A 25,611-nucleotide genomic window follows, 5' to 3' on the forward strand; every position below is an offset into this window, starting at 1 on the left:
ATTTCACCAGCCATAATATATACGTAACATTTTTAAGGAACCAATATGCCCTAACCAACATACCGTGGAGATGAACCTAAGTTAATGATGGTTTTCTCTGGCAGGGTTTCCTGGGTCAAACGGCTGTCATCCTAAAAAGGAAACAAACAATAATTAATGGTTAAAGCAAAAATTAAAACCATACAACTTTATTATGTGAGAGGTGTCCTTTTTATAGTACTTGAGTGCAGTGGTAGCCACAAGTGTATATACAGTCTATGTTCAAGTTACATGATGCCATGGGACTATAACATTTTTTAAATGCATATTTTGTTTTCAACATTCAGGCAATTCATTTTTATTATTATGCAAGCTATACGTTTATATTCCCTACTCACATTTTTGTGCTTTTAACTGCATTTACTTTCACAGTGGTTTACAGAGAGGGATCAAACCCACACAGAATGGCAAATTCAGCACAAAAGTACCTATATTAGGTTTATGTTAGCAAAGAAGTACAAATAATTAATTTATAAAAAATGGAACACAGTTCAGAGGATTTGTCAATTTGTTATAAAACTAAAAAGTGGTTTTTTTTTTCTCTCCCCCCTTTTTTCTTTTTATTATATTACTGCCAAATTACTGTATTAACCAGTTAGGTATAAGTTTCATGATGATTTAATTGCTTTGTCAATTATTGTTATAGTTGACCTATATCTTTGTATACATACTAAAACCTGAATAAAAACTTAAATAAAAAAAAAAAAGAGAAAAAACAAATAAAAAAAACAAACTAAAAAAGGCATGATTTTTGGTTCCAGGGTTTCTATTAGGGTACACAGAAACATCGACCAATCCATTTACTGCACAGATTTATAGTTAGGCTTACACAGTTGTTGCTAAATGCTGTTAACCTGACATATCAAATAGAAAATGTGTTTGGGATAGTTTTTTAATGTGAACATTTTACTTCCCAATGCTCCCACTCTAACTTGTTTTTGTGTACTGGGTGCTTACAAAACAAGCTATGGCTATGTAGTACAGCACTGGTGTATGCATGTGAGATAGGGAAATTAGATTACATTTAGTTCAATAATACAGTATCTATATATTTAAAGTCTGCAAGCTTGCTTCCCAGTCAAAAAATACTTGGAGGGCTTATGAACACACATGCTAGATGCAGAACATCATCCACTGCGTGAGTGTACACGCCCTGGGCTGTTTATCAATTACCCTGACACTCCACAAACCAGCAAAACAGTTCATTTGGCTTATAATGACCCAAGCCAAATGAACTATACATGCACTCGACTGCTTAAAAATCAACCTGAAGGCCCTATGCTGATAGTAAAGGGTATGATGGAGTTCTACAGGTCAGCCAATCAATCAAATTGTGCAGCAAGTTTGTAGGCAGTTAAATTATGCTGCAATCTCATGGCAGGGATAGGAGCTTATGATTAGATTTTTAATTTTTCGAACCTATTCAGGAAAAGGACAGTTTATAATCTTCTTAATCATCATAGAAAACAGAGACTATTTTTACTTTAGACACTTTGATGAAGAGGCTTATGGTACAATAAGAAAACACCATAAACTATATCTGACAAAAGCCTTGGTATAAAGAATAGGACACATCAAAGGTATAAACTATTGCCCTCCGTCTGCTTCTATTTACAGGACTGGGCCGCCTCCCAGTAGAAGGACTGGACTGCGATTTCATTACTCTCTGTCTTATCTGAGGTCACAGTGGAGTCTATTAATTCACACTGACCCTTTAAAAACACAGCTAGTTTGTTATGTCCACAATACAGTTACCGTGCTGAAGAATGGCACAGAATGATCATAGTGATACTTCTCCTTGTCTGCCACAACGAGGTAGTGAGCTGCATTGATTATGATGCGTTTCAGATTCATCAGCGAATGGAGCAACCTGAGTAGAAATAAAAATGCACAGACTTGAGATGCAAAGAGAAACAGCCAGATAAAGATTGGAGTTAGAAGCAAAAAGGAGCCGTGTTAACATTAAAAATGGAGTAAGATTCTAGGCTATTAAAGCAAGGAAGACAAACATGCCAGCATCTATGATAGGGAATTACAGGGGTTTTGGGTAATTAGGATGACAATTTCAGTGTTTCTTAAAATCATCTTTGCATTCTTTTGAGCACATATTGGTGTGTAGCCACTGCACTCTTTTTTAAGTTAAATGCCTGGGTGCTCATCCACAGAAATATCCATACAAATCCAAAGTAGATACAGAGGCACTCAGGGGTCTTGCAGCGGAGAGATGTCAAAGCATCAGCATTTTATTGTCAACTAAAATAACATGCTGATGCTTTGACTTATCTTTGCTACAAGACCAGTGAATGCCTCTATATCTACTTTTGATTTATACATTTGTTACATGCTTTCATTCACACAACATAACTTAAACATAATATTTAGAAATTGCTGCTTTTATTTTTTTAGTGCTTTTTAATTCGGTAGGATTAAAATCCTACCTAGCTTTCTCCCTATCTAATGATAAGGGAGGTGTGTATTTAGTGTAAACCTTATGTAACCTTATCCATGCTCTTCTGGCAGATCTCGTTATCAGTTGTAAACTAGATTTGAAAACAGTCTGTTCTAACAAAGGGTTAAATATATAGAAGCTTTGTAAGTAAATGAGAGGTGAGAGCTCAGAGTGCCTCTAGTCTTTTTATGAGGACAGCCAGAGTTTCCTGTCACTTTGAAATTTTATATATAAAAGCTTATGGTCTGCTCAAGAGCTTGTTCAACATACAACTAAAAGGTAAGATTTTTTTTTTTTTTTAGGTATGCTTTATGGATAGAAACACATACGTATCAATTGGAGTCGTCACAAATTTGACTGCAAAAGTTGAAATAAACTTTAAAAAGTCAACAAAACAGCAAAATCCCATTAAATAAGTGGAAGAGCTGTTCACTCCAGTAAGAGAAAATGACTAAGTTCTGTGACCAGAGAAGGACGCAGAATCAGAACGTCTTCTGGGAATGGGGACAGGCAAAGAGATCTCGACCAAAGACCTGCGGGGAGAGAACATATGGAGCCAAAAGCTAATTTTGATGCTTCCAAAAGGCCCATTGAGAAGAAGCACAGGGCATGATAAAGTGGTTTTACAAACTGTAAAACGCTAGGGTCCTGATCGGATTAGGAATGGTCACTGTCAAAAAAATGTAATCCAATAAGACATGATGTCACAGACCAGAGATGCCACCGGAAGGGGGCAGAGAGTGGTACCAGATAGTTCAGAGTGGGATGCAAAAAAAGATTTTAAAGTCCCTCAACATCAGAAAACAACTAACCAAAGGAAGCTAGGCCTAGCGTACTCCCAACCTGGACAGAAGATGCAGGTGAGGATCACAGGTGGCTGGAGGTGATGGATTACCACAGGAAAGGGAACAGCAGGGCTAGAGACCAGAGGGGCAGTGAAGCTGTACCAGCAGATGAACAGTCTGAGGAGGGTTCCTGGGAGCCAGAAGGTGAGAAGCAACATATAGTGTGCACGCACACAGCACTTTCCAGGATGGATGATGTCAGCACAGTTATCTCAAGATGAACCATTATTCCAGAAACAAAGGGGGCGAAAGGATAAAAAAAAATAGTAACGCCTACCTGTGACATGAAAAGGTAGTAAACTGCCTATTCAGAAAAAAGCAGATAAGGATGCAGGAACAGTCTCACGGTCTAAAGCCTTGACAATAAACTGCCTAAAGGTTAAATACAGAACTAAATAGCAGAGCCTGGAACACAACGACTGTGCCATATTATGAAACCAGATTATATTAGTTAGTGATGTACTAACATTCACCACAATAAGCGTTACTTAAAATGCATAGTTGCTCTAGACCTGGAGCACTTACCATTTAGCTCATTAGGAAGTTAAAAACATGGTTACACACAGAGGATCCACTGTTCTAGAGCTGGATAGGAGGCAGTTCTGTACAAGCCATATTCAGAAATCAAGGTCACATCTAAAAATGTGTTATTCTAAACAGACATCTAGTGATAGAATTAGTGTACAGAGATAGCTGACGGCAGCTGTGTCACAACTTTAGACTTGAAAGTAAGTGTCCTGACATTAACAACAGAGTACCAAGGCAGATCTCAATGTCCAGTAGGACATGATAAATTTCCATAGCGAAAAAGGGGTTGGGTATGCTGGAGGCAGTACCGCTGCCCAAAAATAATATGAGCACTCTTAGCTTATAGACTCAGACACTGGGGTCTGGGAAATAGCATTATGTAGAGTGCAGAGTGTGAAGGAAACACACACAGATGCCTTTGTAACTTTTGTTAGGTGAATTAAATAGAAAAATATTAGAGACTGGGTATACTGGAGATAGACTCTTACACAGGGGTCTGGAAAACAGAATACTGTAGCGCAACATGTGTGAAGGTAACACAAGGATGTTATTTGCTGAGGTACATTACACAGAAAAATATTAGAGATTGGCTAAACTGGAGGTAGTTCTTCTGCTCCAAATAATGAGAGCGCTGTTGGCTAATAGGCTCAGACAAAAGTCTGGAAAATGGCACAATGTAGAGAACATAGTGTGAAGGGAACATACAAGTTTGCCTTTGTTAATTTCTGAGGTAAATTTCAAAAGAAAAAAAAAAAAAAATCAGAGAGACTGGGTCAGTTAAAGGCTAAACCACTGCTCTAATATTTTGGCTACTGATTAGGACTCAGAAGAGTGAACAGTACCACATGCAGAGACATAGTGCACATAGCATAGCATTACAAGACATCTGCGTCATAGGGAAACACTAGAGACTGAGCACACCAACTGCTGTAACATTGCTCTAAAAAAGGTATCAAATAGTTTGCAGCTAACTGAAACAGTACACATAGGCCTGGAAAATGCCAAAATGCAGAGCTTATAGTGCAGAAACCACTTACCTAGATATCTGCATCAGAGGGACACATTACACACTGCATAACAGTGGCTACACCTGGGCAATGGGGTTACACCACTGCTCTAAAAACTAGAGAGCACTCTGCAGCTATGTTATATAATATCCAGAGGTCTTGAAAGCACAACATCCAGAGCCCAGTCCCCGAAGGTCACGCTTCAGTATCTCTTCGCCCTGTCCATGGGCATACTCCCAAGGGAGTCTTCAGTGCCTGGAAACCACCAGAGGCTGTGCCATGGCCCTTGACCTGTAAAATGCTCTGCTGCTAACAAACCAGTACTTTAGGAGTCTAGGGAGTGCCAAAAGGCAGAGCCCATTGTCTGAGGGACACATTATAGGCTATTTCTACAATCTGCGATCCAGTGGGGTCCAGGTACCGCCCCCAAAACACTGCTGAGGATTAGCCAAAATGGATAGATGCATAAAGGGCCTAGGTCAGCAGTGTGCTGATTGAAGAGAAAAAAAATCCACAAAAAATTAAGAATATTGATAGAAGAGAAAAATATAGCAAAATACAGATCGATTTCCTCAGAGTTGAGCAAAAAACAGACATGAAAGAGGGCATATACAATGGGCTGGCTTTTTTGTTTTGCCAGTTTCCAGTCCTTCTATAGACAGCAGTTTAACCCAGTTGTACATAATTTCTACTGGACTTGTGTCACTCAATGGACAATGAAGAAGAAAAAAGGGTTCAGAGCTCAATTGTTTCTCTCTTACAGGCTGGAGGCTTAACTGAAATTCATGCCTTGACTACCCCACCACTCACTCGTTTGAGAGTGACGAAGATTTGACATTTTCTTCCCTCTCTACCATCTTCACCCACTCAAGAGATAACCACTATGCCCTTTGAAAACCTATGCCTTGATAATGATCCTCAGAGGCACTCTTCTTAGCTTATGGCATCTTAAATTGCTCATGACTGACTACTCACCATTGTATTTACAAAAATGGAAAAGGGACCTGGATACTCAGAGCAAATATACAAGTCAAAGTCCACTGGAATACATTAATCATCAACTTATGCAGTAATGCAGGCAAAGATGGCAACAACAGAGTCACATTAAATAGGACTGATGTGGGCTTAAATTTCAGCTTTCAATATTAAACCAAAGCTCTCACAATGAAAATACAAAAAATACAGCACTGAAACAAAAAAGAAAACAACAATGGTATGTGCAGAGTACAATAAGCCAATTGCAATCAGCCACATTTAAGGTTTCTTTGAGGCAGATCAATTCTATAGGTTAATCTACTTTGAACATTATTGTTACGTCTTGTGCTGCTTAACTGCACTTAGGCTTAATGTAATTTTGATTTCCCTCCTTCCCCCAACTTCTACCTTTGCAACATTATGTCATCTACAACTTGACAGGTCTATTTCCAATTGTTGTGCATGCGGTTTTCATTGTTGTGCATGCTCATTCACCCACCATCTGTATATAGCAAAATACATACCCTGGCTCATATTACATCCTCAGCAATAATACATAAAATGGTAGAATCTAGAGGATTTAAACCACCTACATGTAAAGATTATTTCAGCTGAACCATGCTGAAGTATAGTTGCTGGATACTCACCGTACACCATAGTCAATCACCACGGCTTCCTTTGCTGTGCCAGTGATGGCATCATGGTGCTGGAACAAACCAAGGTTGCGTCTGGCATCAGTTAACAGAGCGTAATCAGAGAGTGGATATTTACTTTCCAAGCCAGCTCTCCTTGCATGATTGATCGCCAGGCTGTATAGAATCTCTGCACCTCTGAAAGCAAATATACACTTCTGTTATGACAGACTATATAAAGATATATAAAATAATAATAAAATTAAACAAAAATCAGAACCATGTTAACACAAGAGTAACGAACAGCTATAGGGCTCTGGTGGCCATAGACATTAAATAACAGTCAGACATGCATTGATGATCTGCCCATGATGTCTTCTTGGCTAGTTCCTCTTCTTTAAAGGGGTGCTCTAGTCACAGAACCATTCCTGTTTTGAAAATTTAAAAGGAGAACTATGAGGTGAGTTAAACTCACTCATCCTCATAGTTCGAGCCGACGTGTGACAATGAAGCTGTCACACAATCGGCTTCATAGATCGGGAAGTGAGCGAACACATACCGTCGCCTGCTCACAATGGGGTGAGGGTTTTCCTTTAGGGTCATGGGAGGACATGAACTAGCGTCCTCCCGTGACCCAAAGCTCAGTATAATCACGAGGTACAGCTTGCGGTATACTGAGACCGCCGCAGCCGGGACGGATCCCGACATTACTGTCGAGATCCACCCAGCTGCGTGAGTGACAGCTGGCTCTGCCTATCTAGAGGCAGAGCCAGCTGTGTCCGCCCCCTCCCTCGTCTGTTTCTCCAGTCAGCGCTGGAGGATCGAAGCGGGGAGGGGGGAAACCCTGCAGGGAGCTGTGACTGACAGTTACCGCTCTCTGCAGGGACATGATCGTGAAGTGAGCGAGCGATGATAATGCCCAGATAATGCCCTCATACGTCTATGGGCTACCCAAGACTTAATGTCGAAATGTTCGGCTAGAACATTTTTCCCTTAGAACACAGAAGAAGTTTGTATTAAATTATCTGGTCTTGAGAAGTTTTATGAAGCAGCATATATTTGCTGATGCAAAAACCCCCCAGGAGTAGCTCACTGTAAAAAACAATCATGTTCTAATGAACTCTTAATTAAATGCCTGGGATAAAATGGCTGCATCAAGAAATATTCAGTTACACAGTCTGTTGACTTTTAGTTCTCTAGGGGACCATATTAAATATCTCCTGGAAATACAGATTAAAGATGTATTGTAGGTGATTATCAAAGTTGACAACATAAAAATTGCTAAGGATGTACTGAGTAGTCCTTTTACTGCTGCTTCAGCTGCAACAATGGCTGCCCATATGCCAGTGTGGCGCTTTGCTGCACATAGATCAAGGATTGCTAGAGCATAAGCAAGCTCATGCAAAAAACAAACTTTGGTAAGCAATAATGAAAGGAAACCAGATATGTGGTCTATGGTAATGAAATTATTTTTTTAATTAGAATGTGAAAAATGACAGCTAGAATCTGATTTTTTTTCCTTTTGATTATGGACATCTTTGTCGTCATCTCTTGTAAATTGTTCTTGGTTTATAGTAGGGATGCGCAGATACTTTTCGAGTACCAGTGCAGATACTTGGCATTTTCATGAGAACTACCAGGGCTGCAGCGGTTGCAGCTGGGACTAGCTCTGGCACTCCACCACAGCCCTGAAATCATTAGACTGTACTGTTTTAGAAAAACTGTCACATGACAATAAACAAAAATGTATCAGAACTCGTACTTGTAAGTACTCGGCAAGTACCAGTACTCGCAAAACGGTTATCTGTGCATCCCTTTATTTATATTTATAAAAACAAAATCATACATTAAAACAGAGATGTACAAATCCCAGGAGCTCCGTGTGCTCCTTACAAATGACAGCTGACTCCTAACTTCTGAATTTTTCTCTAGTCTAGTCTTGAAGCTCAAAAGTATCAGTACATGTACTTGTACCGAGTACTGTACTTGGTATCTGTGCAACTCTAGTTTATAGTTTTCAAAACTTTTGGGTTTATTCACTAAATGGAGAAGAGAATGTTCACTTAAAGTAAATGTCCAGTTTGGAAAAAGGTCTTCAGACGTAAAGACAGTTCACTTTGCAAAGAAAATGTTCACTTAGTCATTTGAGACATTTATGACAGAACCTTGACATTTTTACTAACTTCTAGATAAGCCACTAGGGAGGGCTCTCAGTCAGCCGACCCATAGCCTACCACTGTGAGAAGAAGCAGTAAAGCACAACCATGGAGTGACACTGAAAGGTAGGAAGCAGAGCCTGTCTATGTGAGGAGAGAATATGACTGACCACATGTTAAATATTACTTAGAAGCAAGGTATAACACAGCAACACATATTCAAAGACAATTTATATCTAGCCAATTTTCTTTACAGATTAAAACAATATAATTACTGGGCAAACTCAAACTATACTTTTCCTTTAAACGTTTTGGGCAGAGCCTAGCAAACCATTTTATGTTAGTCGCAATACACTGAGGATAGAAATGATTTATACAGTAATTGCTGTTTATAACAAATCAACTGCAGTCTCCTTTTCCCAATAGAAAGACTTAAAGGAAAAATCTGATGGGCTTTTATGAGAAGCATGCTGTATGGGATGTAGTTCCTTTAGTTATAATGATAAATAAGACTGAATTACATAAAGCTTAGTTGGTCCTTACTGATGAAAAGATGGCTGCAGGGCAAATAATGTTTAAGCGGAAACGGTCAGGATTTCATGATATATAAATTACATCTACAACAGGGCTGGACAAATCCCAGAAGCCAGGTAGCCAATGCTCCCAAATACAGCTGGCACCCAACTTTTGAGGTTTCCTCTATTTGTTGTCAACGGAGCTGGCTCCTAAGAGAGGAATGCAGTTTACATACATATATATATATATATATTATACACACAATTTGTCCACATCAGTGTTTTAGGCTACCCACAAACCTGAGATGTGACTCTAGCACTCTGTCCATCGTCTTGTAAAAAGGTCTTGAGGTGTAGTATCCAGTCCAGTAATGATCTTCTCTGTCAGCATAGGAGAAAAAATCTCCACTGAGTACGGGAAAGTCAGGAGGTCTTATTCCAGGCGTGACTCCCATTTTCTTGTACAGAGCATCAAAGTAGTCAGATAAAGTTCCAAACTGTGCCTGTAGAAGGAGCCCCAGTCACAAAATCAGATTAAATGTACACAAGCATTTTATTTTAAGACTGTCATGAAGAACAACGAAAGGACATTTTATAGATGTTCATAGCACCCCGCTCTCTCTACCCCATGCACATAAAAAAAAGACATCAGTGATATCCGATTTGTTGCGATGTGTAATTTGACACTTCTCTTTCCTGCATTTTTTATATGTCAATGTCCGGCAATCCATGCCAGATTTTCATCTTGGTCCTGGTGCTTGGCTGTCAGCCTATGATATTCCACAGGGCTGCAGCTAATCTACACACCTCCTCCCCTATTTAGCACTCTCTCACTTGTTGCTTTTTGTTCGAGCAAAAAGTCTTCTTTCTTGTGTCGGACCCCTTGTGTTTCCTGTGATCTCCTGTGCTAGGTTACCTTTTTGGATCCCTGCTTTGTGCTGATTCTCCTTTGTCTGCGATCTCCCTGTTTGCTATTCCCTCTTTTCTTGGTTCTTCTGTTGTTGTAGTTCCTGTGTGCTGGTCTCCTACCTTTTTTGTACGTTTTCCCCCACCATCTCTGTGCTCTCTTCTGTGTGCCTGTACTTAGCACCTTCCCCTGTGCAGATATCTCTGTATGCCCTACTAGTCTCTGGCCTATTCCTGCTTCCAATGTGTGCTGTGATTCTCTGTTCTCCTTGTGAGATCCTGCTGTCCTGCTAGTGGATGGTTATCCTCCCCTATGTGAGCCTCTGCACCTGTCCTCTATAATACGAAGTCATCTGCACTCCATACTGCATACAGACCTTGGATGAAAGGTTGGTGCTCGAAGTGACAACACAGATGGCGCCGGGTCAGATACAGTCCATAATAGAAGTCACCAGCACTCGATGTGTGCAAGAAGTAAAGCACTTATTATTACGTCAAACAGCCAACGTTTCGGGGCCATGCAAGGTCCCTTCTTCTGGGCGACATAGTGACCTAACTATGTCGCCCAGAAGGGACCCTGCGTGGCCCCGAAACGTTGGCTGTATGACGCATGTGACGATTTAATAAAAAGTGCTTTACTTCTTGCACACATCATCGAGTGCTGGTGACTTCTATTATGGTCTGCACCTGTCCTTATGCGTGTCTGGTCTCTTGTGGGGCTGCTTGTTCCACGCAGCCCCGCTCTTCGGTGTATCCCAGATACCTCTGCCTTGTGGTTTGCCTCCTGCTCTGGCTTCCTGTGGTTATTTTGCTCTGCACTATAGTGCACCTCCCTCCTTTCTCCTGTACATTTCCCCTCTGCTGTTCCTTTGGGTACACCTGTTGTGTGTTCCCTTTTGGTTATGTGCTCCCCGTGTCACGCATGTTTCCTGAGTCTTCCTTCTAGTGCCTCTTTTCTGTACCTTGTACCCTGTGTCTTGTCCAGTGTGCTGTAGTTTGAGTACCCGCTGGCACTGTTCCTGCAGGGTATGTCGGAGAGCTGCAACCTGGGAGCAACATCCACACCATCAGTTGCTCTGGTGAAGACCAGGTGGCTCCTTAGATCCTGTGACTCTGGCACACCTGCGTTTGTTGTGCAGTCACACTGTCCCTGCATCTTCAGAGAACGGTATCCCTACACATTCCTAAGTCATATATACTGCTCCGCAAGACCCGGAGTTTACTATTCCCAGTGCTCCAGTTCCCAAATTGTGACATTATAGTTCTTACATAGACAATACAATTCTTACAAGAAAAAATAATATTTTTCTTCGGGGGTATGTCATATAGCATTACATAGTTACATAGTATTTGAGGTTGAATAAAGACATAAGTCCATCAAGTCCAACCTGTTGTGTGTGTGTGTGTGTGTGTGTGTATAGGTCCATGAGTGTTCTCATTCTTAAGAGTACCTGTACCCTTGTGCATTTCGGTCTCTCAGGAAGTCGTCCAAAAGCCTCTTGAATGATTCCAGATTAATTGCGGAAATTACCGCTTGAGGCAGTGAGTTCCAGACCCTAACCGCGCGAACTGAGAAGAACCCCCTTCGCCCCTTGTGTTTGAATTTTTTTTCTACCAGTTTTAGGTGGTGTCCTCTAGTCTTTGTTACGGAATTAATCTCAAAGAGTTTGTTGCTAATGTTGCTATGACTATGGAACATTTTGTACATGAAAATCATGTCCCCCCTTAATCTCCCTACTTCCAACGTAAACATGTTTAAATTTAGTAGCCGTGTCTCATAGCTCTGGTCCTCCTTCCCCTTTATGAGTTTGGTCGCCCTCCGCTGGACTTTCTCCAGTTCAAGGACATCCTTTCTGTGGACCGGTGCCCAAAACTGCACCGCATACTCCAGGTGGGGCCGAACCATTGATGTGTAAAGTGGCAAAATTATAGACCTATCCCTGCAAAACATTCCCTTCTTGATGCAGGACAGGATTCTACTAGCTTTGCTTACAGCAACCTGGCACTGTAATCTATTATTCAGTTTATGGTCTACAGTGACCCCCAAATCTTTCTCCATTTCCGACTTCCCTAGCGGCATACCCATAATTGTATAACCCATTTGCCTATTATTCCTCCCAAAGTGCATAACTTTGCATTTATCGACATTAAACCTCATCTGCCACATAGTTGCCCACTCCCCTATTTTATCCAGGTCCTCCTGCAATGTTACACTATCTTGGTCTGTTTCTATTACCCTCCCAATTTTGGTATCGTCAGCAAACACCGAGATATCGCTTTGTACTCCGTCTCCGGTGTCGTTAATAAACAGGTTGAAAAGCATGGGTCCCAGCACAGAACCCTGAGGCACACCGCTAATGACACTAGCCCAGTCTGAAAGGGCGCCATTTATTGATACTCTCTGTACCCGTTCCTTTAGCCAGTTCTCTATCCATGTACACACCCTTCCATCTATGCCCATAGCTCTCAGCTTGTATAGTAAGCGTTTATGAGGTACCGTATCAAAAGCCTTAGCGAAATCCAGATATACCACATCCACAGACCTCCCTCCATCCAGATCTCTACTTACCCGCTCGTAAAAAGTCAGAAGGTTAGTCTGACAGGAACGGTCCTTCCAAAACCCATGCTGGTTGTCATTTATTTTGTCATTTTTCCCGCACAAATTCTACTAAGTGGTCCTTAAATCATTCCATCTAACAGTTTACAAACTACCGATGTAAGACTAACTGGTCGGTAATTCCCAGGTTGGCATCCTGCTCCCTTTTTAAATATTGGAACTACCGTAGCCCTCCGCCAGTCACTCGGAACTCTACCAGTCATTAGAGAGTCCCTAAAAATGAGGAATAATGGTCTAGTTATAACCTCGCTTAGTTCCTTGAGTATCTTGGGGTGTAGATTGTCCGGTCCCAACGCTTCATTTGCATTAAGTAGACTAAGTCTTTGTTGTATCCCAGGTTTCGTCAACCACTTGGCTATATTACAGTATTCTCTCTGCTATGCTGATGTTAAACTGTATGATTCTAATGTGTTAATACAGAGTAAAGGAATGAACACACAACACTGAAATCATAACAGTGATATAGTACACACTACACTGAATACAAATAGGTGTAATTACTTCTAGACCCAAATAAAGCTTCTTTAAATAAAATATACTCAGCCTCTGCTTTACTGGAAGTGGAATTCCAGTCAAACATCTATGTATAAAGTTGAAATAGATGTATAAGAACTGTATTCCCCACCAAACACTTAAGAATTCTCTTTGTCCAGTCCAGTGATTCACAGCCCTTTGCCACACTACATAGCCAAGTAGCTGACAAAACCAATTTTCCGATTTTACTGTCACCGCTCCGTCTCCATTCTGCCGACTGGGCAATGAATCAGGGTTATTACTCCACCGATTTATTGTCCTAGGAGCAGGCAGGTAATGCAGGAAGCTGTAAAGCTGAACCAAGTAATAGCTGGGTCATTTAATTGGCTATGCCGTGTGGCAGAGGTGTGTAAATTACAAGAGTAGCTGAACCGACTTACAAATCTATTCAAATATAAAAGTATTCCAGTTGTATATTTAGAGGTTTGTCTATTGCTTGCATTTCTAAACCTCAATGTAGAACTTTAGACAAAGGCCACAGTGAGTGCACAATCTGTCCATTTGCTTTATGGTAACAGAATGCATGCTACATCAAGTCCTCTTACGGGGTGACAACACAACCATATTTTATCCCACTAATAATGGCCAAAAACGACTTAATCCACCTGTGTGCCTTCACTGCCATTTACTTTCATGTTTTTGTTTTATAGCTCATTACTATTGATTCAATGGTAACCTTTACTCTCATCTGGCATTATTTACATTAGCTGAAATCAGTGACCAAACATGTACATAGTATATAGTTTTTGAGGTTGAATGAAGACATTAGTCCATCAAGTCCAACCTATTAGGATCTCAAATAGAAGTGTCCTTCTTACTTTAACATGGAGTTCTGGATGCGAGTTCATGTAATCAAAAAGCTTTTGATAGTTGAGGAACTGGGCATCCCACTCTTGGATTTTATCATAACGGAAGTCATCTCCTAAGGGGACAAGGACCACCTTGCTGCGATACAGCTTGGACTTCTTCCTGTACTGATCCAATAACAGGCTTGCTCTGGGAAAAAAAAGTAGGAGTAATGATTATTATTAGACAGCAATAACATTCTATTCACTGCTGATACAAAGACTTTGCAGTCTAGCATTTTAATTCTCCAAATTATTTGCTTATTTATTATCATTTGCTTATTAAACCCTATATAAGGGTTTTGATTTGAGAGTTGACAGATAAACAAAACACTTGCCCAATCTGCTGATCTAGATTTCCTAGCTAAGCGATTGAGCCGACAGCTTTTTCTGTCTGTTCTCAGCATGAGGACAATTTTCCAATTCCCTATGAGGAAGACTTCCAACTAATACTGAGTCAAGCAGAGCAAACTGGAATCAGAAAAGCTTGCTACAGGAGATGCTGATCAAATCCCTTTCAATTCAAATAATAACCCTTAGCAACTGATCAGATATCTTTCCTAGGTGTGACCATAAAAGAAATGTCAGAAACCTGTACATCATGAATATCATTACTGTGGCATATTATTATTAAAGCAGAATTTCTTCTTACCTGGACAGGGGAGGGTTAGAACCTATATCTATTAATGCTGTCTATTAAGTTCCTGTCCCAGTGGTATCATGTGATCACAGACATGAGATCAATGGTGGCAATCACAGAGACAGGAGATCAATGGGGAAACATCCAAACACAAACATTTTTGTAACAGAGTGGAAATTGGTAAGAATGGCAAATTCCGGCTCTCACTTCCTGTCCTGATCACCCTGTTATGGGAAGAAAGTCTTCCCATAGGAGATCCAGTTAGCAATAGCTAACGCTCTAAACAGGATTTTAAACAGCAGCAATATTTTGGCTGGAGTTACACTTTAAATAAAGGCTAGTGTGAAGCAGAAAGGGCACAGACAAACTACAGGTTTTATGCCTTTCACCTACCGTTCAGCCACATTGGATTCTGTGATTGCTTTAGGTGGCGTTTTCCATGGACAATTTATCCTACCTCCAGGCAAGCGCCTAAAATCAAATTGGCAGCAGATCTTTGGATCAGGGCCACATGTGTGAGGGACATCATAGCTATAAAATGGCATCATATGGCAGAAGAGGTCAGTTCCGGAATCTGGAGCTGAAAAGGATACCATATGAGAAAAGATTAGGGTTTTTACAACCAAATACATATGGTGTTCAAGTCAACCCATCTAATTGCAGTGTAGAATATTTATGAATGGAAGGTGTAACCCTTGATTAAGGCCCCATAGATTGTCTTAAAAGAGGGCTGCTGGCATGTTTCATTTTGTCTGCAGAGCATTGACTTGACCCTGGGACTGAGAGTAGATTGAGCTAAACAGCTCAATACATGCATGTGCTCAGTGAAGCATTTGCTAGGTTAAGAGCTGTAGCTTTTCCATATAGAACAAATAAATTGTGCCTGCAGTCTCTGCTGAACAGGAACCCACTGTATTCAGTGGCCCCTTGAAAGGCAGCATGGGGATTTACAAAACACGAATCTCAAGGGTATAAATTAAGTAATTACATTACACAAGCTCATACACACAAGATATGCAGTACTGTTCACACACTGCCAGATCTTATTTTAGGGTAGTAGAGGGCTTGACAAATTGGCAATGAAATTCTGATGTGGTGGATGAATTTGCCGACACATAGCACCCAATCACAATCCATCCTGCATTGGTCTGATTCTGGAAATTAAATTTTGTTTGGTTTCTGTGAATGACTCGGAGCTTTGTTTCTTGTACTAGTCACTGAATAAGATTAGTTATTAGGTATTCTGACAAAGTGCGGTGACTGATTGGCGAGCTTAGCAAAGGCAATATTTATTTATTTTGTGCTATCATTGCAGAGTCTGCTTGGGAAAGACAGTACTCACTTGCTAGGAGTATTTGCCTCCTGGGCACTTTATTTCATCCCAAGCTTGTAAGCATCAGCCTGTAAAGCGAAATTGTACACTATGTGCACATTTCTGAGCATAATCATCCATCTATTGGGTGTGCATGTACAGGCAAGTGCAGACATACATAAAGTGTAAAGGTGCCCATACACCGTACAATTTATCTGCAGATTTTCTGTGGTCAGATGGAAAAAGTGCAACAGATTGGCCCAGGTGGAGATTACTCAATCCACACAGTTAAGTGTAGATGGAGGAATCTGTTGCACCTTTTCCATCTGACCACAGAAAATCTGCAGATAAATTGTAAGGTGTATGGCCAGCTTAAGAGAACAGGCGTAATCACTGGATTAGTTTTACAACCTGGGGCATAAAAGGTATACACCAACATGACACAAATCTTTAATAAATGGACTTCAACTGGTTAAATATTTTGAATGTGGCCCATAAATATTTCAGATAAGGCAACAAAATGAATGATTTCGATATAAATAAAAGGGGGTTACATTAAACAAAGAAAGGCAAATAAGGCAATAATGAGCTCAGTATTGTTCACTGAAGCTTCAGAACCTTTTGTGTGATCTCTCTCAGCTGGCTTTTTACAAAGAGTAACTGAAAAAAAGGCCATAAAGGAGGCTGCAGATGCACATTTGACGACAGACTGGCTGGCAGCACTAATGATAACTACAGCAGCAACTTTCAAACCCACACATTTAGGAGAAGTGCCAAAAACCTCTTGATGTTTCCATACCCCACGTCTGTCTCCACATAAACTCCAGACTTCGGGTGGCTGCAAAATGCTTCTTGATGGAGTAATGCACTCTCTGAATCAGCATGCTGGTTAGATTGGAGCGTTTTAAAAGGTACGGCATGGTGGAGCTGTGCCCAAAAGGATCCACTGCCCATCCTGACCTTGGGTTAACACCTTTCAAGAAAAAGGGAGGATACAAGTAACAGAAAAATGACTATATTCAGGTAAAAGTTCCTTGGTTTATATGCTTCATTGCACATGAGTAATTGCAGAAAACAATGCCCCACTCTAACCCAAACCAATTCAAACAAATTCATTTCCATACCAATGTTTTTTTCCAGCCACTGGTGGCCTTCTATCATCTGGTCAATCATTGCAAAGTAGTGAGTATTGGCTTCATCAGGCATCACCCAGCCACCAGTTGTCATCTCCAGTTGGCCATTAGCAACTAACCTTTGGAGAGCAAACACACAGATCAATAGGACTAGTCATACTCCAATATATAAAACAATAAGAAACAAAAAGGTATAAAGTAAATATAATTTAAGTTTGCAAAAGACAGGGATACTAGCTAAAAGTGTAACTTCAGGAAAAAAAAAAAAAACACACTTTTTTTAGTCCTGGTTAGAGTGGGGAGAGTTTAAATTCTTACTGCTGTCTGTCCTCTTTAGGGAGACTTCCCCTTGCTTTCTGCCCTGGTAACCACACAGAAGTAAGGGGATTTTCCCCAGTGAAACACAGGTGAATACAATTCAGATTAAAGTTCAAAACTAAAAACGTTTGGCTGGAGTTAGGCTTTACAATACTCTTCTAATTTTCTAAAATGAGAAGGTTTCATCTGTTGACTTTTTTTTAAATTAAAATGTTAAATCTAACAATTTTTTATTTTATGTTTGAAATGTCAGCAAGCAAATCCAATCTTTAATGAAAGTCAAACTCGTGTATACATCACAAACTCCCCAGATCCAGCAGAACCCTCTCACGAGTTTCACCAATGTGGCTTACTCATATGAAATGAAAAGAAATGAAGATCTTCCATGTTTGAAGTCTAGTGACTGGCATGTTTTGCCTGTGGCATGGTCTCAAAACACTGCATTCAACAAGCCCTGCATGTTCTATACCAGGGGTAGACAACCTTGGCTCTTCAGCTGTGCTGAAACTACAAATCCCATCATGCTTCTGCCTCTGGGAGTCATGTCTGTGGCTTGCAATGCCTTATGGGATTTGTACTTTCAGCACAGCTGGAGAGCTGAGGTTGTCTACCCCTGTTCTATACTGTTCTATGTGCTCATTTTACAGAAAGCTCCAATACAACCACCAGTAATACCTTCTGTAGCCTCTGAAAGCTAGCAGAAGTGGATTCTCCATCTATTCCTTCTGAGTGGCAGACAAAAACAAAGGACACACAATAAATGCCAAAGCATGCTTGCAGTATTTCAACACCTTCTTTCCTCTAGTGGCTTGTCCATGGCAATACAGGACAAATCAATTTTCGTTGTTGTTGATACAAGTAGCTTGGTCCTGAAAGGAGCCATAAACTGGCACAAATAAGCAGAAGACAAGATCCCCTTGCCTGGGTCCCATAGAATAGAGACAGAGATAAAACCCTCCCCATTTAATGGAAAGAGATCTACTTCAGGTTCAGTACGGCTAACAGTATGATCATGAACCCTCAAAGCTACCTTCGCACTGCTGCCCTCTTCTGGGAGTTGATGTTATCCCACCACTTTGAGAAGAAGGAAATCTCTGACCAGATGAATCTTCGACGTGGGTCCTCTTGCAGTTTTACCACCATATTGTTCAGGATGTGCTGAGTCTGGTCATAGTAATATTTGTCAAATGTTTTTATCCAACCTGTGGTGCAAATCATAATATGGATGTCAAATTGCTTGATCATTTACACGCATAATTTCCACAATGTCACTTTACAATCATAAACTGAAGTCTTTAATAGGAAATGAAATGGTACACAGAGTTTACAACCCCTCCCTACACAGCCTCTCACTGCCGCATGGACTACTTTCTGCTCTCTCAAGAAGAGGTAACTACAGAATGGACCTTACATATACAACATACTGTGTCCACATGGTCATATGTTCATGGTAATAGCTCATGTTTACTTTAGAGGAACTAGAAGATTTTTGGCATTAAGGCATTTATTTTAATATTCCATCATTTATTTAGTGCACACATTGCACTACACTATAGTCACTCTTACTGCATGGTCCAACCACAAATCTACTTTTACTCCGGACACAAAAAATTTCATTTAAACATGCTCCTCCATAACCATAAAATATAAGCCCACTGTGTGTCTACCAAATGCCTTTTCAAACCCAGTTATAGTGACATCATCACTGTGCTGCATATAGCACAGACAGCAGACCTGTGGGATGGACTATGCAGGCTCCACCCACTGCAGGCTGCCTGCAGTAAACTTCAAGAGGGGGTGGATACAAGACCAGTCACCCTGCAAAAAGAGTAACTGGTCTTTATTACAATTAGTTTCTGTACAGGGGTAAAGTTTTACACTGCATTACTGCACAGATCTGAAAGAAATACACAAAAGCACACCAGGATTCAAGTAAGAATACACATGCCTCTTGTATTAAGACAAAATATGCCTATACTCGAGTTCAGCTTTAAACCTATTTTATTTGACTATAAATAAAACCAGCAATAACGTATTCAAATAAAAACTTTTAGACTCCCACCGTTTCTCTTAGTAGTCAGAGGTTTCTCTCCTAGTGAAAATAACATCCTTTGTTAGCAGGTATGAAGTTAGACATGAGAATGAATGTGTTGTATTTGTTACTAGGTAATTGTATGCTGTCTAACTGTCTGAAACCTTATAACCCTTTGTACGAACAGCTGTATCGCAGAATGTTTTCTCTACAACCCAATAGGTAATTTTTGTTATCTTCACCCAATACAACCTGACTCTATTATATGTTTAAATGCAAAGAAACAGCCACCTTTGTGGAATTGCTCATCAATGAGCTGAAATGCACGTCTGTAAAATGGGCATAAAATCTTGATGTAAGGAACAGTGTCATGTTAGTGTTCATTTTCCAATGCTTACTGTTGAAGGATTTTATATCCGATAAGGATTCATCACACGCAAAACATTACAGTGACAGCTCCTCCAGAGAATACATTCGATCAGCAGAACAAGAGTATAATCAGAAAGACGCTGAAACTCTATTTTACTAGATAAAGTTCATCTAAAGCCAGATTTGTATGTTTTGGATAGAGTTAGAATCTCTGCCAAGTTTTTATTGCTGGGTGTCCATACTGGAGAGCTTCATTCTCCATAAAATAGTACTAAAGGCTGGGCGTCTCCTGCATTTAATGCATTCTCTGCATTAGGGTAAAAAATGCCCACTACCTTTTGGTGTCCATATGTCCGCCCCCACACTTACCTGTGAAGACTAGTGACCACCGCCGGTCCCTGAAACGTCCTCTTTTGTGGGGGAGGATACTGAGGGTAGTGGAGCCATAGGCTACTTTTGCCATTATCAACCAGTTGGGTGGAGAGGTGTTGCCTGCCACAGGCAGTGCGTCTAGAGACCCACACAGCTACTTGTGGGCACAGCCAGGAACGCGCACGCACAGCAGCCGATTAGCTGATGGAGGCACCCGTGCAGGGGGTGGGAGGTAGAGAGAAGTGGGAAGAACAACCCCAAAATTTTGAGTTGTCACTGGAAAAAAAGAAATCTTCAAATGGGGAAACTAGTTCTGGTGTCAACTCTTTTAGGGGGAATATCTCTTCCTTCGGAGAGATCTCTTTTCAATTCCTTTTGTTTCTCAAGATACATCATGAAAGAAAATCTTTCCCAAAAGCACACCGACCAACAAAAGAAAAATACAAAATTAACCATTCCCTACGTCATCCAAAACATTTTAGCATTTGATGGAATATAAAAGAATTCTATAATGAGAGAAACATGTAGGCTGCAATTGTTTGTGATCATGCTAAACCAATATGCTTCAATAATTTGAGACACAGACCTGCAACAAGTATGCAGATACTGTAAGGACGTCTGACTTTTCTGATCTGCATGCTTGATCTGGCTTAGTGACTTTGGAAGTAACAAAACCAGTGGGTTAGTATAACAGCCGGGCAATGCACATGTTCAATGGTGGCCTCCATATTTATCCAATGACAGGTTTATTTTAAAGGACACGTTTACATTTTGTTTCACGTTGCACCCATATTCAGGGTTTAATGTGGAACATGGTCACATCGCAACTACAAGTGCAGAGATGTCATCACACTTGGAGACCATTTTTCCTTCCTCCCATCCATGTTACTGAATGTCTGTACCTCTGTACAGACAGGGACAGGAGGGAGAAAAGTGGAGTACCATAAAAAGGAATGTTACACTTTCATTTGGAAACAGATACCCAGTGAAAGCAGCTCTATGTGCTACAGCAGAGTTAGAATAGTTTCTTACAAGTCTGTAAACAGCTTATTGGTGGGATCTTGGATCACCTTCTTGTGTAAAGTCTGAAATGGCTTGAAAGGAATGGTCAATACACAGTTTAGAAAAACTAAGCTCTAAAACTTATCTCCCAGTGTTGGAGGCAACTGTGGTGCAACGTACCCATCCCTGCTCCATAGGGCTATACATGAAATCTAGTCCAAGGTGGCTGCTCATGTTTAGGGACCCAGCAGCTGATACAGTTCATGGTCAGGTCAGATCATGCCTGCTTAGATACAACTGTCTTCTATGGTCTTTGGCCAACATTGATGTCTGTGCACATTCCATCAAGTCACTGTGATTGGCACATCATATCATCTTGAAAATCAGGATCCACGAGAAACTATATAGCATTTTGCAGGATAGCTATGCAGAATTTGAAGCAGTATGGGAGCCTTGGTTGATATACCAAGAGATCTCAAATGCACACAGCATTATTCCCGATGCTTTAGCTAAAGCATACCTGTTCTGCTGCTTGGAATCAATGGAAACCATAATTAATGCTTTAATTTCTATAATATAAAATGATCTTTCTTCTTCCTTGTTTGTTTTTTCTTCTTTTGTACAGTAAAAAGTTTTTCCATAAGTTCTCATATAGCGAACGTAGCTATACCTATATTGAGAGGCCCCGCACCCTCATAGCTAGAAGTGACCGAAGGGAAGGGTGAGCCCCTGGAGGTGGATGAGGGCAGGGGCAAAGATGAATGTTAATAACACAACTGGTTTTGCCCCTTTCTCTCCCTTGATGATAGCTTTGATGGTCTATGGAAGGGTTGGGGGATGCGGGGAAATAATGTTGATTTGAGAAATATTGAATTTTCTGTTTTTTGATACATATGTTAAAAACTGGTATTAAAACATGCTATATCTTATGGAAAACCAATAAAAACGTTGAAATTCCATATCACCTTGAAAAAGGTGATCAGTTATTCCACAGTCAAAGACCTAACCCCCTAAAAATTTAGTACCTGCTCTCACCCTACCTACCTTTATGTTAGTATTTGTTGACCCACCTTACTGTGCATACTGCAGGATAAAAGATTCTGAAGAAAATTAGAAAAAAGGGTTTTCCTGAGTCCCTTTTTTCTGCTACATGTTGGGCAGGGGTGTCCCTAGAGTATTCGCCGCTTAAGGATGGAGGAAAGGGGATGATGGGATGCTGCTACTAATGTATCACATACTTAGTAGGAATGCACCGATATTGATACTAGTATCGATATCAGTGCCGATACTGAGTTTTTGGGCGAGTACACATACTCGCCCAAATGCTCCGATGCCTAGCCCGATACATCCCGATTGAGTCGGGAAGCTGGCCAATCAGGAAGCCGGGCGCCGTGTAATGACGCAGCGCCCGGCTTTCTGATTGGCCGGGAAGCCGTCTTCATGCTCGTCATGAGATGACGAGGGAGCATGAAGACGGCTTCCCGGGCCAATCAGAAAGCTGGGCGCTGCGTCATTACACAGCGCCCAACTTCCTGATTGGCCAGCAAGCCGGATCCATGCTTTCTCGTCACATAGTGAGAGAGAAGCATGGGACGGCTTCCTTTTTAATCGGGAAGCCGGGTGGCGAGTCTTTACACGCTGCCCGGCTTCCTGAATGGGCCTTCCGATACTCGGTATCGGCGAGTACCGAAAAATATATATCGGTACTCGGTACCAAAATACCGGTATCGGTGCATCCCTAATACTTAGTGTATAGTAATACACATTTTCCTTCTCTTGCAGTTTGTTTTTGAAAGTCAAATTATAGCAGCTGTTATTTCCCTGTTTACTTTTGTATCTTGATCTATCAAATTGCCCATACAAACAGGCTACTACAAATTGCCAATGGCTGTTTTTCACAAACCAAATAAAACATGTCAATTAAAATACTGAATCTCGCAGCCAAGTAGCAGACTCTCTGCGAGAGCTCTATGATGGAATCCTGCAGCAGTACGATGACAGCTGCAGGCTTTGAGACTGCCAAACTTGGTAATTTGGAAGGACTGTAGGAAAATGATGATTATGAAGATCCCAATCAGACAATGGCAAGAACATTTCTTAGACAAATAAAATCATATAATGCAGAAGTAAAAAACAAATAAGAAAAGTTACCAATGTAAACATTTGAATACATTTCAAATGATGTCTAAGCTCCACCTAACTATCCTTGAATATATAATTTATATCTTGTACCCTCCCTCCATGATAGGACAATATCAGCTGGCTCCTTTAACAGCTAAATCTTTTTTTTAATTAAAGGGTAAGTCCACTTTGCCAGGTTAATTTGGAAAAATAGAATTACTGTTTAGCAGCCAGATTGGAGGGAGTAGTTCCATTTTCACAAAGATTGACGTGGGAAAGTGGACTTTAACAATTGCAAGGTTTAAAAAGATGTCTATTAAACAAAATGATTAACATTGGATTTGCTGGCTGGTCTGTCACAAAGCTTGGGTACTACAGTGGTTCTGTAAGAAACCCTTTTCACTGTGACAGAACCAAGGCACCCAATAAAAGTAGATCTAACTCCAATCACTAAAATCTCACAGAAGCTTTAACAAGTTGATGTGATTTCAAAAGCTGATTTCAATATTTTTAAATCTTAGTTTTTATTAAAAAAAAGCATCTGTTGATCCTGCCATGAAGGTCCTTCTTTATGGACTTCTAGTTATGGAGTGACAGTTGTCTCTAAATTGTGCTGCTGCGTTTGTCACCCTGTCACATGGGCTCCTGGTGGAGACAACAAGTGGCCATGCACAGGCATGGTCCACCACTGTAACGATTAGGAAGGGGGTCCACAGCAATGATGCTATCAAACATTACAGCCAAACAGGTGAAATGTCTATTTCCTGGATCAAAATAGAAAGCTGTATGCGCTCCCTATATACCCTATCTGCCTATTGCTTATTCACAGGACAGTAAATTAGCATAATGCCTTATTATCCATGCAGAGAGGTCAACCAGGAAGGAGTGAGTGATCCTTCCTGTTGTGTAGTGGAGATGTGTAAATCACAGGAAACACGATACAGAATTACAAATCCATTGGCAGGTATAACAGTAACCATACAGTATATGTATTTTGGCTGTATAGTAGTTCATGTAGAGTTCCACTCTAAAGGAAATTTGTGGGAAGAAAATCATGTACCCTGCCATTGTTAAGCTTTCCTTCTGAATATTCTACTTGCTTGGCTATCACTCTGAACCAATTGCTTCAGTAGGTTCTAAATCAACAACCTAAACAAGTATGCTGATCACCAGTTCTGACTTAGCTTTGGCTCCAAAAATGTTCTTTAGATATGTAAAAAGTAGAGATGGGTTGGAACCTCTACTGGGTTTTTAATTATCGTATGTGGCGCCATTGAACAGATTTGCCTCACTTTCTGCCATGGTGACACCACAGGAAAAAAGGGAAAACCTTGCAATGAGGGACACAGACAGCAACAAAAATATGATCGTCTTATTGTATCCAAAACTAAAACAGTTTTTGTAACTGTTAGTTGCTCTCATAACAGATGTACAAAATTCAATAATGCATATGTAGCACCCTGTAAGCAGGAGTGCTTAGTAAATTTAGTGTTGTCAGATTGTAATCAGTCTGATGCTGATCTATAGTGTATGCTCATTTGGTTTCCCCCTAAGCAATCTGTTATTGTTTGCATCTGCCTGCTGTTGGATGTATCCTTGCCACAGAGCAGAGCAACCAATAAGAGACTGTTATGAATATCTATGTCCCTGTGGCCAATCACTAGGAGGTTCACGGCCAGTGGCGCATGCTGGGAAAGGACATACATATTCGGGGCGGACCATGTGAGCTCTCTCTTCCTCCCCCGTGCCCTGCCTAGGACGACTTCTGATTAAAGTACTTCTCGGCCAGGTGCTCTAAGCACAGTATGCCACATTTGGCTTAAAGGACCTAGTCTGTGGAGGCAGAGGTTACTTTGCTCTAACACTTAAAGTGACATTAAAGGCAAAAAATGTTTTCCCTCCCCCCAATGTAAATGTTAGCACTTACCTTAAATGATGTCTCTTTTTCCGATCTTCCTCTTCTTTCCATCTGTCCCTCCAGCGGTGTGACGTCACTCCGATCCAGCGCTGACTGCTCTGTCTCTCCGATCCAGCGGTGTCTGCAGGCGGGTGCACGCGTCCATAGACTTACCTTGCGTCTCTGCTCGTCTCCCGGCCGAGAACCGGAACTGCGTATGCGCCCGCCCCAAGATCCTTTGCGGCCGTACGAGCAGTTCCTGATTCTCGGCACGGGAACGAGCGGCGATAACGAGGTAAGTTTTAAATGATTTTAAGCGTTTTGTTTTTTTTTACACTTCTTGCCTATATCTACTGCTTGCTAGCAG

General features: G+C 40.8%; 1 protein-coding gene across 2 annotated transcripts in view; it reads right to left on the reverse strand.

The window, feature by feature from the left end:
- MAN2A2 (mannosidase alpha class 2A member 2) overlaps nt 1-25,611 on the reverse strand; it is a 101,937-nt gene that overhangs the window by 18,158 nt on the left and 58,168 nt on the right. For both annotated transcript variants that reach the window (XM_018569876.1, XM_018569877.1), the window contains exons 5-13: nt 18,482-18,653; nt 17,125-17,252; nt 16,800-16,973; nt 15,082-15,268; nt 14,022-14,199; nt 9,447-9,649; nt 6,491-6,673; nt 1,795-1,909; nt 64-131 (exon numbers count right to left, since the gene is read on the reverse strand). In XM_018569876.1, the coding sequence (XP_018425378.1) occupies nt 64-131; nt 1,795-1,909; nt 6,491-6,673; nt 9,447-9,649; nt 14,022-14,199; nt 15,082-15,268; nt 16,800-16,973; nt 17,125-17,252; nt 18,482-18,653 (1,408 nt within the window). The remainder of the gene's footprint in view (nt 1-63; nt 132-1,794; nt 1,910-6,490; nt 6,674-9,446; nt 9,650-14,021; nt 14,200-15,081; nt 15,269-16,799; nt 16,974-17,124; nt 17,253-18,481; nt 18,654-25,611) is intronic.

This window comes from Nanorana parkeri, unplaced genomic scaffold (assembly GCF_000935625.1).
Source record: "Nanorana parkeri isolate BGI_ZX_2015 unplaced genomic scaffold, ASM93562v1 scaffold1415, whole genome shotgun sequence".
NCBI lineage: Eukaryota > Metazoa > Chordata > Amphibia > Anura > Dicroglossidae > Nanorana > Nanorana parkeri.